Source organism: Diadema antillarum, unplaced genomic scaffold (genome assembly GCF_040938485.1).
Source record: "Diadema antillarum isolate AM-2024a unplaced genomic scaffold, OU_Dant_1.0 scf00000025, whole genome shotgun sequence".
Lineage (NCBI taxonomy): Eukaryota > Metazoa > Echinodermata > Echinoidea > Diadematoida > Diadematidae > Diadema > Diadema antillarum.
In genome coordinates, this window is record NW_027270914.1 from 1,676,446 (window position 1) to 1,691,762 (window position 15,317).

Genomic DNA, 15,317 nt, shown 5'->3' on the forward strand with positions numbered 1-15,317 from the left:
AAATACTTTTGCTTGCCATATGTTCCTGTACTTGTTGTCTGGATTCCGCGGAATAAAAAACACGCAAAACTCCTCTTACCCAGCCAAGCGCGAAAAATCAGTCGCACGAAAATAACCACTTTTACAGTAGTGCAGGTATCTCTGTCACCTTGGAATCCATCCTTTTAACCCTCTACATGCTACATTCATTTCCTGTCCATACGGTATGTGTGTAAAACTTGTGCACATTTGAATCACTGGGGCAGAAAAAATTAATTAAAGGCTCTCAGTGCTTGGTATATTTGTTTACTACACGGTGCTTGGTATATTTGTTTACTACACGGTGCTTGGTATATTTGTTTACTACACGGTGCTTGGTATATTTGTTTACTACATGGTGCTTGGTATATTTGTTTTCTACACGGTGCTTGGTATATTTGTTTACTACACGGTGCTTGGTATATTTGTTTACTACACGGTGCTTGGTATATTTGTTTACTACATGGTGCTTGGTATATTTGTTTTCTACACGGTGCTTGGTATATTTGTTTACTACACGGTGCTTGGTGCTTACCACAGTCCTGTTCCTCGTAGCCGTTGGGACATTGGTCAACAAAGTCACAGATCTCATCTATTGTCACACAGGTGTGAGCTTCGTCATTGCAGTAAGTCTCACAGTTTGGTGGTGGGTCTGTAAGACAGCAGACAAGAGAGGGAATACATCATATCAAATCAACAGATACAGACTTTACTACTGAACACCTTCTTCCCACAATTCTCCAAGCGCCTCCAATGCCCCCAAACAAGATTCTTTTTGCCCACCGACAGAGAACGAACAGGTTGGTAATCCACCTGTGCGAAAGCAGTCAAGCGGTACATGTACCCCCCTTGCCATGGTCAACTGCATGTGCCATCAAACTATGGAAACATTAATAGGGTACAAGTTATAAATAGGGCACAAGGTATAAATAGGGCATGCCCTGATGGGCTCACAAACTCTTTTGTTATACACAGAAGATGCCTCTGAATGGGATCAGCGAAATCATATATCTACTGAGCTCACCCTTGATCGCTATGTGCATCTTTATACAAGTTTTAGGGCAAAACAAGCCCACACTACATTGGATAAAAGGCAGATAATACTGCGATACATGCAGTTTTCACACTGAAAGAAACAGATATTGATAGAAGAAACACTAATCTTTCACAATCTTAACACAAGTTAACATGAATTTAGGCCACTATACAGGCACTCCTGTCTACAATTTGGGAACCTGGTATACCAGCTCATCTAGGTTCCCATATATCAGTTGACACCATGGGAACCTGGTATCCCGTACGGAACAGGTTAACACATTAGTCATTAACACTGTATTTGATTCATCTAAATTAATGCACATGCGACACCAAAACAAGGTTCCACTGTATTGTAAAACAAATATAACGAGATGATAAAGTGACGGTATTTTTGGGTATAATTGTTAGTGTTAACCCTTGAGAGGGAAAGCACTGTCCTGTATTTTCTATGCCGCTGGTGTGAGTAGGAAAAAGTGCTATGACCTTACCAACACAAGGACCGTCGTATACGGTGATGTCGTCCAGTGAAATGTCGCTGGAGGCTGACGAGCCGACGAATCCCCTGAATTGCAGCTGGTAGGAGTAGGCAGTACTCAGAGCTGGCAGGGTGGTCTGTCAGGAGGACCAATGAATGGACAGAAAGAACTGACTATGAATCTTGAGATGCCAGAAGGCCATAAATGACACTATTCACTTTGGGGGGAGTACAAACAGATGTTCATATTTGTGACCCTTTTCAGCAGGAAACAATAATAATAATTACCATGATAATAACATACAATCTGTATACTTATATTGCACAGCTACCATAATAATATACTCTGCTGTGAAGTGAAAAAAAAACATGCATGACATAATACAGTATGATTTAAATAAAATAATATTTTTAAGAAGATGACATTTAACCTGGTCTTATACTCAATACCTGGGGCTGTTTGCTCCAAAGAGGGAGATTATTCAATATGGTTAAGGCACAACAGAAAAACTGTGTTAGGGAGATATCTTCGTCGCGACGATATGAGACAAAAGATCGTCGCCAATCGTCCCCGACGATCCAAATTTTGGGCCTCATGTGCTCATTACTGCGCTCTTTTTGGCTCATTATAAATATCAACAAAAGATGGTTCCGACGAGTCGGAACGAAGTCGTCTCTTTTCGTCGCGACTAATCAATTAAGGAGGTCTTTTGTCGATCGGCGAAGCGTTTCAGTGATTGTTCAAACGTCGCACATCGTCCCCGACGACTGCGTATTCAACTTGACTAACCGTTTTGTAAAGGTTTTGGTGATGGTTTCGCGTCGCTCATCGTCCCGACGATTGACCATTGAATTTAAATCACCGTTCCGTGGCGAGTTTGTTAATCCATAATTGTTCAAACGTCGCACTTATCGTCCCGACGATTGTCCATTCAACTTGAATCACTGGTCAGAGACGCGTTTAGTAATTGTTAAAGCGTCGCGCATCATCCCTAGGCTTGCCCATTGAACTTAAATCACCGTTTGGTATGAGTTTGAAACGTCGCACATCGTCCCGACGATTGCTCATTCAATAATAGAAATTGCTCGATGCTGAGGTGTTTATTTTTTTCTAACATCGCGAGTGGTCCCGACGATTGCCCATTGAATTGAAATTGTCGTTCAATGATTGCCACCAGGGTAATTCATCTTCTATGAAGCCTTGCTCTCATGTTTGCCATACTTGTCTGTAAACAATACAAAAACATCGTAACGAGATCCGATGGCTGTCAGACTCCCGAAATTCTTGATGGAATCATGAAAAAAAAAGTGATGAACGTACATTATTATCTTTCCACAAATCCAGAGCTTGAAAGAAAACATCCGGCATTTATTTTATCATCGTACGGAGTTCAATATCATTGTTATTCATTTCCGAACGTCAAAGCAAATTTCCGACACTTATATTAACATCTTTCAGAGCTGAATGTTATTGCTATTTACTTTCGAACGCATAAGCAAATACCCGGCATTTATTTTATCATCGTATGGAGTTGTGTATCATTAGTAGTCATTTCCGAACGTCAAAGCAAACATGCGATATTTATTTAATCACCGTACGGAGTCGAATATTACTGTTATTCATTTCCGAACGCAAAATCGAATTTCTGACATTAATTTTAGCACCGTACGGAGCTGAATCTTACCGTTATTCAAATCGAAAAGTATAAGCATCCTTGGTATAAGCAAACATCCGACATTTATTTTAGTACCGTACGGAATCGAATATTACCGTTATTCATTTCCAAAAATAAAAACAACATCTGACATTTATTTTAGCATCTTATACGGAGTCGACTGTTACCGCTGTCCATTTCCAAAAGTAAAGGCAAACATCCGACTTTTTTTGGTCGCCCGACGTGCGTTTTTGGTGGCCCCGGTCCACCGAACCACCGTTAGTGTCGAGCCCTGGTGTACACCTCACTAACCTCAGCTTGTTGGGGAAACTTATACTGCCATACGAGAGAGCTTCCCTATGAGCGAATGAAAATCTTTGTTTGGCATTGTCATTTCTATACTCCATAATCATTCGTTGTTTCCAAACATTTTCATGATGTCGGTATTTCAATATCATAATATTTTTCTTAATGTATTCCATTTTCATTCCTTGACCAAAGTCAGTATGTCCGCCACAAGTACGGTAATCGCTACGTTTCGCGCAGTGCAATATGTGCCGAAGTGCGAAACACGTGGTTATCAAGTTCAATGAAACGCGCCGTCCATGCGTGCTTCTTGTTTGGTTTCGTAGTAGCTCCATGGTTACGGCAAAGACAATAAACGGAGGAGGCACACCGTATAGTTTTTTTCGTTTACAGTAAACAGTTTACATTCGATACAAATAAATTAATAGTCACGTCTTTTACTGTTTGATGATCGCCAAGTCGGGAAGAAGTATCTAGAGGAACTTCTCAGTTGATATGTCCGTGATGTTCATTCTAATTTTCACACGCAGTGGTACGCAGATTTTATGAGTGTGAGATCGAAAGAAGTTTCAATATATGTTGCCATGATATTATGTAGGCCTACTGTTGTGTAATTGGGTAGGTATAGCTCTTACACTATAAACTTCAGCTTGTTGCAGTGGCATCTAGGAAAGCGATATTTTCTTCGGCATTCGGGACCTTTTTTATATCATCATTATTTTTTTTTGACACGTGATTTGATTGTAAGTATGAAACGACGAATAACCCCTTTGTTTTGTTGTAGTGTTAACATTAATGTGTAATACACCAATACTGTTCAACGTGTGGTTTTTTTTACTGTTAAAGAAGCCAAGATAAGGCGACATTTTAATAGAATTATGCCGTTCGGTCGGTTTACAGACTGCTTATAACCTGAAATAGTTGCAGTGCGCGCATTTTTTTTTTTTTTTGGCCACCTGTTTTCGCAGAAATTTACACTAGAAAAGTTGTCAGTTTTTTTTTTCTTCTGCCATTATTTCCTCTGATATGATTTGTCGTGGCCATTAAGTTAGTTTCAACCTAAAAGATACGTGTCACGTAGGTCTATTGGTTGCCAGCACGCATTTATCTGACTTGTGCGGTTAAGTCTGTTGTTGTTGTTGTTGTTGTTGTTGTTGTTGTTGTTGTTGTTGTTGTTGTTGTTGTTGTTGTTATTGTTGTTGTTGTTGTTTTTTATCATTCATAGGAGGGGGCAAACAAGAGTGAGAAATGAGGGAGAGGTGAAATCAGAACAAGGAAACATCTGTTCATTTAGCTGTCACTTATGCCAGCAGTAGTAATTGTCATCACCATTGCTATTCAGATCAGTTTTATAGTCATATCCTATAACATTCAATACACGACTATCATCATCATGACATGAAAGAGAGAGAGAGAGAGAGAGAGAGAGAGAGAGAGAGAAAGGAAAAAAAACCGCCACCCGTTCAAGGGCGTATACAAAGCAAACGAATCGCAAAGTAGATCAAGGGGGGGGGGGCGTTTCATCAACGAGTTCGTCGGAGGTTTTCACCGACAAATTTGCCATCAGCCAATCAGACGCAAGGATTTCAGTAGCTTTTAACAGTTGTCAGTGTCGTCAGTGTAAATCACTGACAAAAAGTTTCATGAAACGGTCCCCAGGAAGGTGGATTCATGGTACAATATTCCGTATGGCATACCAGCAATACAAACAGACACGTTACTGCAAAATAAATGATAGAACACAGCAAGCGAGCAGGCTAGAATCAAATCTCCTTTTGTAGGAAAGTCCAACAAAAGTCTTACAACATACCTGTAATAGGGGGTTCACACGTACACAAATTAGCATGTTACAGAACTCAATTTTTGTTACCCTTTAGCAAACTCCAGTCTTTTGCACATGTGGACACACACACACACACACACACACACACACACACACACACAACAGAAAATTAGTGCGAACCAGTAGCGCGATGCATAACCTCAGAAATCTTGCTGATATTTCTGAATGAGCGCGGTATTTGCCCCGGCAGTACTTGAACGGTCGGGTTTAGAAACTTGATTGAGTTCTTTTATTCTCATCATTAACAACAGCGTGCTCTCCACACCACTGTGAGGCACAAGAACAATAGTTTCATCAATTGGCAATTAGCGGGTTATTTTCTGTACGTGTGAACGGTTGCAAAAAAAAAAAACCCTCAACTTTCCGAGGGTGGCTGGAGCGTCTGAACCAAAAAGTGTACAATCCTCGCGTGTACGCTCTTTTGTCTGAGAAGTTGGAAAAAAAAACCTCGAGTATTGGAGCATGTTCAGTAACGCGCTATTTTGCACATCGTGAAGGCGGGTATTGATAATTATATCAGACTCAGCATGGGGGGGGCAATACTCGAAGCAGGGAGACCAACAAGAAGGAAATTGCAGTAGTCAAGATGAGAAGTAACAAATGCGTGAATTAGACGTTCGGTGGAAGACTGCTCCGATAACTTACGGATATTAATAATGTATTTTTACAAATACCCCTGAAGCAGCAGAACGACATGAGTTCTTAATGTGTGTGTTATTTCATTTGTTCGTTTGTTGTTGTTTTTTTAAAGTTCAGATGCTTATCTACCATAACTCCTAGATCTCTGACGGACTGGGAGATACATTTTTGTGAGAAAACTATAGCCCGCCTGACAATTCTGATTTATCAGAATTCAATTTCAAATGATTATCGCGAGACCATCGCTTAATATCATCAACACAACTATGAAGTTTGCAGAGCTCTTCGACGTTGGGTATTTGGTAGTATGATTATGTAAATTTGAGTATCTAAAGATATCTTCACGATCTTTCACAAATACTTCTTAAAATAATGATCAATATTGGATGCCCGCGTTCTACAGCTGATCTAAATTACAGCGAATTATGTGTCCTGTCAATTGGAAACCTTCACAATACCGCAATTTAACCGTCAAACGCAATAGAAATGCCACAACCTATAAGGATTTGAATCCTCGTTCATCATTATGGTTTCTATTAATGAAAAAGAAGGGACAGAACGAAATGAGATTAAGACTTTTATGTTAGTGAAATTGATCACTCTCAGCTGCATATATTTTGAAGGAAAATTAATGATTTCAGACATGTGTTAAAAGCATCGTCGACAGCGCGATGCTGCTCCATTTGGCATGTTTGGTAAAGCCTATTATATCCCCTACTCCATTCCCCCTTTCTTTATGAATTTTGGGGATCACATAAGGGTACGCGCTCTTTTGAAATGAGTCAAGTCTTAGTTAGGCATATAATCTTACCTTTACAGTGATCACACTAAAGAACCCGATTCCACATCATTCTATCTAATCAGAGAATCGAAAAAGATAGCTTTTCTAATTGATGTTTGTTGATAGACCAAATCAGTGTATCCGTCCCGTGATTGCCTATCAGTGACGTAACAGCGCGAATACTATGCCCATACAACTGCTTGTGTTATCATAGGCCTAATCAGTTACACTAAGAAGCTGTTCGTGATGTGTAGTGTTTGCACCAAAATTAGTATGTAAAATTCATACAAATTTTACACTATTAAAATGGCTTACATGATTTCTTAGCTAGTTGGCAAGAGGGATACCCCAACTCACAAGCGAGCGCACCCTCTGCGAGCTGTGTCTAAAACGAGTCTCGTTGTGTGTGTTGTTGAATCAGCGTGTCTTATTCGATTCTTCTTGTATTGTTCCTCCAGGATGGTGTCTTTCAAGACAGCTGGACACTGCTTTCATTGTTCCTGGGAAAGGGTCAGCTTTCTTTTGACGGTCAAGCCTTTCATTATTATCGTGGTGAACTTCACTAATCGTCCCCATGCTAACGTACAAAGGAAGGAAATGCTTTTATTATGTATCAATGCACGCGTAATACCATCAGTATAGGCCTATAAGATGAAAGTTTGACTCTATGTCCCGAACTGTAGGCCCTGTAATAGCAACTATACATGAAGTCAAGTATGGAAACGATGGATTCCCACTGCCAATCAAATCTCTCTCGACAAGGACGCGATCGGAATCGATCTGGATGTGATCGATCTACCTTGATCGACATTGGTTTTGGCTTCCTCCTATACACGATATTTTTTAACACTCTGTCTGACTATAGATCATAACATGCAGATTTGATCGGCAGTGGAACCCAGCCCTAAGGCGGATTCTTGTTCGAAAAGTAATAGCAGAAAATATCCTACACGAAATTCAGCATTGCATATACCGAAAGACAGATAGAGAGGAAAACATCGAGAAAGTAGTTCCAATCTAGGATTGAATGGATGGTGTATATATATGTAACTGAATGCCATAAAAAGATAGATAAATAAATAAAGAAATACAGCTCCAAAGTTATTCGCTTTGCGACGACCGCCACGTACACAATCTGAAAGTGAAGTTGGCTGTATGATTACATATTGCGCATAATGTCCGTTGGTCTGTCGAGGCGGTTGCTCAACCAAAACATGTAGCATTACACTCTTAAAAAGAAAAGGGTAAAACAGCGTTTTAAAAGGGGCGAGGAGTGACAGCGTTTTCAAAATGTTGTATTCACCCCTTTTCTAGCTGTATCTAGCACATCTAACGTTGGATTCAGCTGGATAGATAGGGTGAATGAAACATTACCTTAAAAACGTTGTCACTCCTCAGCCCTTTTAAATGTTGATTTACCCTTTTCTTTTTAAGAGTGTAGGAGGCTAATTTCAATTTCAGATCGAACAGATATAGTCACGAGTTGTTTTGATCGATGTCATGCAATTTGCCGTAATTCGCGATAACGGGTTCGGTTCAAATTTACGAAGGTGATCGGAAATTCTATATTTAGCGTTCTCGTTATTTTGGTGCAAGTTGGTACTTGTTTAATTTGGTAAGTCCCCATGGGTATGAAAATAGGCCCTACACTAGCGCCTGATTCTCTTTATTCGAGACAGTGTGTATATTGGTATTGTGCCATCATCACACTTGTGCTTGTTTTATTCAAAACAAACTGTCTTTTTCTCCATCCTTTACACGTTACTTTCAATACGCAGTAGTTCAAAGGATGTTTTGATATACAGGAAGGTAAACGAGTAATTGCTGTTCGATCACCGCGATCCCCTGACTTTCAGCTAGAGCCGCGTTGGCCAGCACGCAATGCTAAATCCCTCTAACCAAAGATTCTACGGAACAGTATTACCCAGTGATGAAAAAAAAAATCCAACAAATCTTTATTTCCCGTTTTTTGTTGTTATTTTTTCTGTCTCAAACACTGTCATTTCTCGTTGTAAAGTTATCTTTCGACATTATTGAAATAGTCGGGTAACGGGAAAACAAAACGTAAGGATTTTGTGTTTGATTCCGCACATATTCTCCTTATTTTACATATGTAGAGAAAGAAAGAAAGAAAGACAGAAAGAAAGAAAGAAAGAAAGAAAGGAAGAAAGACAGACAGACAGACAGAAAGACAGAAAGAAAGAAAGAAAGAAAGAAAGAAAGAAAGAAAGAAAGAAAATGATCCCATGCTCGTCTAAAGAAGTTTAAGCTTTTCACGCTGCAACCTATTAGGTGACGTCTATTCGGTGTGGCGCTCTCTCACAATGAGTACTATGTCGCACGTGGAGTTTTCCTGTAATGAGCCAGAGATGAAGGGGATGCACTACTCGGGTCAAATAGGGAAGTTATTTTATGACGGATAATGATTCCTTGGTGTTTTATTTATCTGTTCAGAAAATTTCAGTGTGAAAAATTAGTAAAAGTGTCCCAAATCACGGTTGCTTTGAGACATTTTTTTTTTCCGTTACAATTTTTTTTTCCAACCATCGACTTTACGGTGCGCTTTGCACCTATCGTTCTTGCCCGATCGTAGCCTTTTGTCAAGGCCCTCTCGCTGTAATGGGCGAGCGAAGCGAGCCCAGCCGACCGCGCCAGCGCGCAACCCCACTCAGCTACATTTGGGCTTTCTTCACCATACAGCGAGAGGGCCTTGACAAAAGGCTGGCCCGATCGAGACTCCGCTTCCGTTGTAGAGCATAAGATGCTAATGAGCATTGCTCTTGACCCCATTAAAGACAAAAGGCATAGAGCGTGCGGCGGCGAGGGCTTTAGAATTGCGCAATACTGATGAGCTGAGCAAGACTCTGATCGGCGATATACACGCACCACATTTCATGAAGTGGTGATTGGCATGACGCACAATGGCGTTTGAAAAGTGTAGACACAAAGTACGATATGCGTATATATATATATATATATATATATATATATATATATAATGTGAGATATTTTATAACAGCTAAAACACAAAATAGCGAACTTGCGACAGCTCTCCGTGTGTACATTTACAAAGGTTATTGGCTTCATCAATAGATAATTCATTCAAATAATGATAATAATCAGCTGTTCCCTACTATGTGACAGGCTGTTCAAAGTTTATCTTTGGAGATATACAAGGTTAATTTCCTTTTCGCAAAGACAATTCGTGTAATAATTCATTCGCTAATTCGCCAAATGAATATATGTGTACTTTTCCCAGTCCAAAGACTTATTGTCCCCGCCGAACGAGTTCGAGCAGGGGACTATGAAACGGGCTCCGTACGTGTGTGTGTCCGTCCGTCCGTCCGTGTGTCCGTCCGTGTGTCCGTCCGTGTGTCCGTGTGTGCGTCCGTGTGTGATCAAAATCTTCAATTTGCTACTTCTCTGTCATTTATGAGCCAATTTTGATTCTGTTTGCTTTATATGATAGCACTACATGGGAGCTTTGAAACTTCTACACAGAATTTCAGTCGTGACCTTTGACCTTGACCTTTGACCTATATTGTACATTTTGCTACAAAATGCTACTCCTTCGCCATTTCTAACCCGATTTCGATTCCGTTTGCTTTACATGATGGCACTAGGTGAGGGCTTCAAAACTTCTACACAGAATTTTGACCTTTGACTTCTTTGACCTTTGACCTTGATTTTTGACCTATATTGTACATTTTGCTACAAAATGCTACGCCTTCGCCATTTCTAACCCGATTTCGATTCCGTTTGCTTTATGTGATGGCACTAGGTGAGGGCTTCAAAACTTCTACACAGAATTTTGACCTTTGACTTCTTTGACCTTTGACCTTGATTTTTGACCTATATTGTACATTTTGCTACAAAATGCTACTCCTTCGACATTTCTAACCCGATTTCGATTCCGTTTGCTTTATGTGATGGCACTAGGTGAGGGCTTCAAAACTCCGACACAGAATTTTGACCTTTGCCTTCTTTGACCTTTGACCTTGATTTTTGACCTATATTGTACATTTTGCTACAAAATGCTACTCCTTCGCCATTTCTAACCCGATTTCGATTCCGTTTGCTTTATGTGATGGCACTAGGTGAGGGCTTCAAAACTTCTACACAGAATTTTGACCTTTGCCTTCTTTGACCTTTGATCTTGATTTTTGACCTGTATTGTACATTGGCTACAAAATGCTACTCCTTCGCCATTTCTAACCCGATTTCGATTCCGTTTGCTTTATGTGATGGCACTAGGTGAGGGCTTCAAAACTTTACACAAAATTTTGACCTTTGCCTTCTTTGACCTTTGACCTTGATTTTTGACCTGTATTGTACGTTGGCTATAAAATGCTACTCCTTCGCCATTTCTAACCCGATTTCGATTCCGTTTGCTTTATGTGATGGCACTAGGTGAGGGCTTCAAAACTTTACACAAAATTTTGACCTTTGCCTTCTTTGACCTTTGACCTTGATTTTTGACCTGTATTGTACGTTGGCTATAAAATGCTACTCCTTCGCCATTTCTAACCCGATTTCGATTCCGTTTGCTTTATGTGATGGCACTAGGTGAGGGCTTCAAAACTTTTACACAGAATTTTGACCTTTGACTTCTTTGACCTTTGACCTTGATTTTTTACCTATATTGCACATTTTGCTACAAAATGCTACTTCCGGCGGGGACATATATTACGCACCGCGTAATTTCTACTTTTCCTTGTTGAATAAGTTATTGCCGGCAGGGAGAGAAATCGGAACAATAACTGATGCCCATTTTTAACTCGTGTTCTCTTTGTGAAATCTCTTCATCTGAGCACTTTTAGAAGTAGGGCCTATTTGAGAAAATGACAGAAAGCTTTGTCGCTACACAAAATGTGTTTGTTAAATAAGAATGTTTTTCGTGTAGTACGTGTACCTGACAGTTCAGAGGTCAAGTGTGCAAAGAATTTGCCTCAACAGCTTTGCGAAACTCGAATCAGTTGCCTGTATTGAAATGTGTAATCAGAATGAAAAAACTCGGACCTTCACGCCTTGTAACTGAGTACCACAGAACCACACACAACGAAACACACACACAAGAAAGGTGAGCTTCCTGCAATCTCAAGGAATGGATAATCAAGCAGCCATCATCCTTTCTTCGCCATTGATAGCAGGAAGTGACGTAATGGAGCGATGCTGTTGGAGAATCTGCATAAATGTCTGCTACAAGTACTATGTACAAAAAAAATTCAGACCCCCTTTGTGTTCATGTTTTGCCAAAACAAAAGAACCACAGTCAGTGAGACGCTAACTTACTTTATGTCCTATAAACCAGGGCTCCACACTAACTTTTATTTTTGGTGGCCCAAAGGTAAACATCCGTCCTTTTTTGGTGGCCCGATCAGGCCACCAAAGTCTTCATTTCTGAAATTTTGGTGGCCCGATGTGCGTTTTTGATGGCCCCGGGCCACCGGGCCACCGTTAGTGTCGAGCCCTGGATAAACTATGGTTACTATAAGTTGAACGTTGAAACTGCCTTTTGCCTCCAGGCTTTTATAATAGCATACAAAGCTTTTATTGTTTGCCTGTATAAAAAAAGGCGGGAATACATGTACACCCTTCTCGCAATCATCCTGATCTGATAACAGAGTGATACATTTCTTTTTTGTTATCTTTCCCCCGACCAAGACCGATGCCATTAAAATAATGACCAAACAAACAAATAAACAGATCCATGCATATAACGAACAGAATATGCGTTTGTTTCATGTTTGTATAGGTTATCTCTTGATAATTGTTTTTATACCATTTCCTAATAAGTACCTCTAGCGAAAACCCGACTTTTTTTTTCTTTTTCTCAAGGAGGGAAGTTAACTTCAACGTAAAGATAGCTTACAGCTACATGCAAATGCGGCAATCATACATTCGCATTGTCAATTGTAAATTTGTCGGATGACGCTTATAAACGTTTGATGATTTTTGTCTCCTAAGGCATTTTGGTTATGATTACAGACGTATCTATTTACAAGACATAAGTGATGGTTTAAAGAATTGATCTTCAATTTAGCAAGGATTAGTCTTATAAAGTCATGAATTCCCTTTACCCATCATGGTTAATGGAACTGCGACATCGTTGAGGTAACCACACCTTTCAATTTTCATAGTTCAAACCTAAATCGTAACATAATCAAAACACAAGCAAAATATCTCAAAATGCTCAGAGGATGGCATGAATCAAAACTTTTTACGGAGATTGGATATGGCAATCTTTATTGACCTATATTTAATACAAGTTTTCCACAGCTATAATTTCCGCCTATGATAGCATTCTGATGATTTCGATTGCGTTTTGAACTCGTACCGAGCTATACTATCGAAACAGCTTTGACCTTTATACATGTAGTTCAATATGAACGAGTGTTTCGGACTCATAACCAACGTTCGTAATCGTAACCACACAGTAACAAATCAAACGAATATTGAGTAACGACTATCTTTATACATAGGCTGCCTAACTGATCACATGGTTTGACTACTACTTAAAGCAGGCTGAAAATAAAAGAATGAATACACTTTTAATAATGATACGATGCTTTACAGCGTATTCACAGTATAATGTTTGCTTGCGTTTCTGTGTGCAATACGGACGGAAAATAAAATGCAGATGGATGCTATCAAATGCTAACACCCAACGCATCCAAATGTTTTTGAAATACATTTCATTGTTTTACTATACTGTTTGAAACGTCGAATTTACGAGTCCTTTAAAGGGTTACTACTCATATTATCAGGCAAAAATAAAAGTATTAGGATTTCGATTTGCTCGCAAGACTAACGATGCTATGGCGATCGTTCGCAGCAGTGACAATCCGCTTCAATAGATCTATTCAATTATTCTGTTTTCATTGAAAGAGGAAGGAGAAGTCAACTTTAAACTTCATTAGTTTTCTCGCCTTTTAAACATGTTTTCATGTATCATGCGTGGTATCGCTATTCCTTCTCATGGTAGTGCGTGAGATGGAGCGTGAACGCCGTCGCTATTAGCAGGACTGCTTTAGCGTTTCGTCCGAGAAAAGAAACAGGTTGTAAGCCTCTCTGATATACAATTCAATGGTATGCGGCAGTTTCTTTTTTAATGGACTCCTATATTGTACTAGCTACTTTAAGGAGATTAAGATGACCACGCACTTAACGTTTCACATAATAAAAGAACCTTCTTCATCCCCATCCCGACAATAGAAAGCGTCGCCTAAGCAACCACATCCTGTGTACCACCGATGCTTTTCGTCCCGTCTCTTTCGCGTATACTACTGGGAATGTCTAGACCATAAAGTCTTTATAGATCCGAGCATGAATCATAAGAGGGCTTGCTCCAGTCGATTTGAGCGACATCATTAGTCGTCTTTAAGATGACAATAGCCTTTCAAACACAAAGTTCAAAATTTATGCGCCCCTCTAGCCTGAAATAACTATCATTCTCATATTCTAAATAGACACTGAGGTGTCCACCGCGTACAAAAAAGAGGGAAATTGGCTCTTGCATAAAAATGGGCCAATGGTGCAATTCTAAGCATACTAATTCTTAGTTGTAAACTTGCTAGACATTTGATAGAATGCATGGTACTGAAAAAAAGCACTTTGAATATGTTTAATGTAACAAACCGTTGTCAAGAATAACTCTATTTGATATCTAAAGTCAAGAATAACTCTATTCAATATCTAAAATGGCGAATGTCCATTTTGATACATAATATATATACTGAAAGTTAACGTAAAAGACGAAAATCGCAAAATTATAATTAAAGATTACAGGTAACAGTGTATCGTATAAGACTCGATAACTTATTATGATAACATCCATAAGTCGGCTTTCATTGCACACTATTCCGCTGCTATCAAAACGAAACTAATCTAAACATGTAAAAAAGTACAGCCTCAGTATTGCAGTTTCATCAAATCAATGTGCTACATGCTGATAAACTGTCCGCATTTTTTTTCGAGGGGCAGAGAAGCATATTCAAGGTGTTAAGCATGAAATAGTATAATTGGTTGAAATGAGGATTCAGCTATTAGCCTTTTTACAGATACAACGTACTTTGAAAAGAAAGAAATATTAAAGAGCATACAATTCTGACAGGAAATCAAATTTCATTTGGTGAGGATCGGTTCTGAAATGGTAGAGATATCCAGAAACAAAGTGAAACATAGCGATCCTTGTAAAAGGCGGGCACCTCATATCTCAGCCATTTCAAATCGCACTTCTCTTTGGGTTTTGGATTCACGATGAGCCCTTCCTGTCATACTAAAAAAAGAAATAATCATTGTCTGATTATGTCAATTACTATCGCAGTATTTCAAAGTGAAATTAATATCCCTACTAACTAGTTACTACCTGTAAAAGTGGAAATTTTCGCGGTGTTGAAATTTTCGCGAATTTCGCGCAACCAGAAACTAGCGTGAAAATAAAAGCACGTGAATATTTTTTGCTTGCTGTATGTTCCTGTGCGTGATGTCTTTATTCCGCGGAATTAAAAACATGCGAATCTCTTCTTACCCGGCCAAACGCGAAAAATTAGTCGCGCGAAA

At 39.4% G+C, this 15,317-nt stretch overlaps 1 protein-coding gene across 1 annotated transcript in view; it reads right to left on the reverse strand.

The window, feature by feature from the left end:
* Positions 1-15,317, reverse strand: part of LOC139733961 (MAM and LDL-receptor class A domain-containing protein 1-like) — a 59,183-nt gene that overhangs the window by 33,968 nt on the left and 9,898 nt on the right. Inside the window, exons 5-6 of the mRNA XM_071644777.1 lie at positions 1,545-1,668; positions 554-670 (exon numbers count right to left, since the gene is read on the reverse strand). Coding sequence (XP_071500878.1) covers positions 554-670; positions 1,545-1,668 — 241 coding nt within the window. The remainder of the gene's footprint in view (positions 1-553; positions 671-1,544; positions 1,669-15,317) is intronic.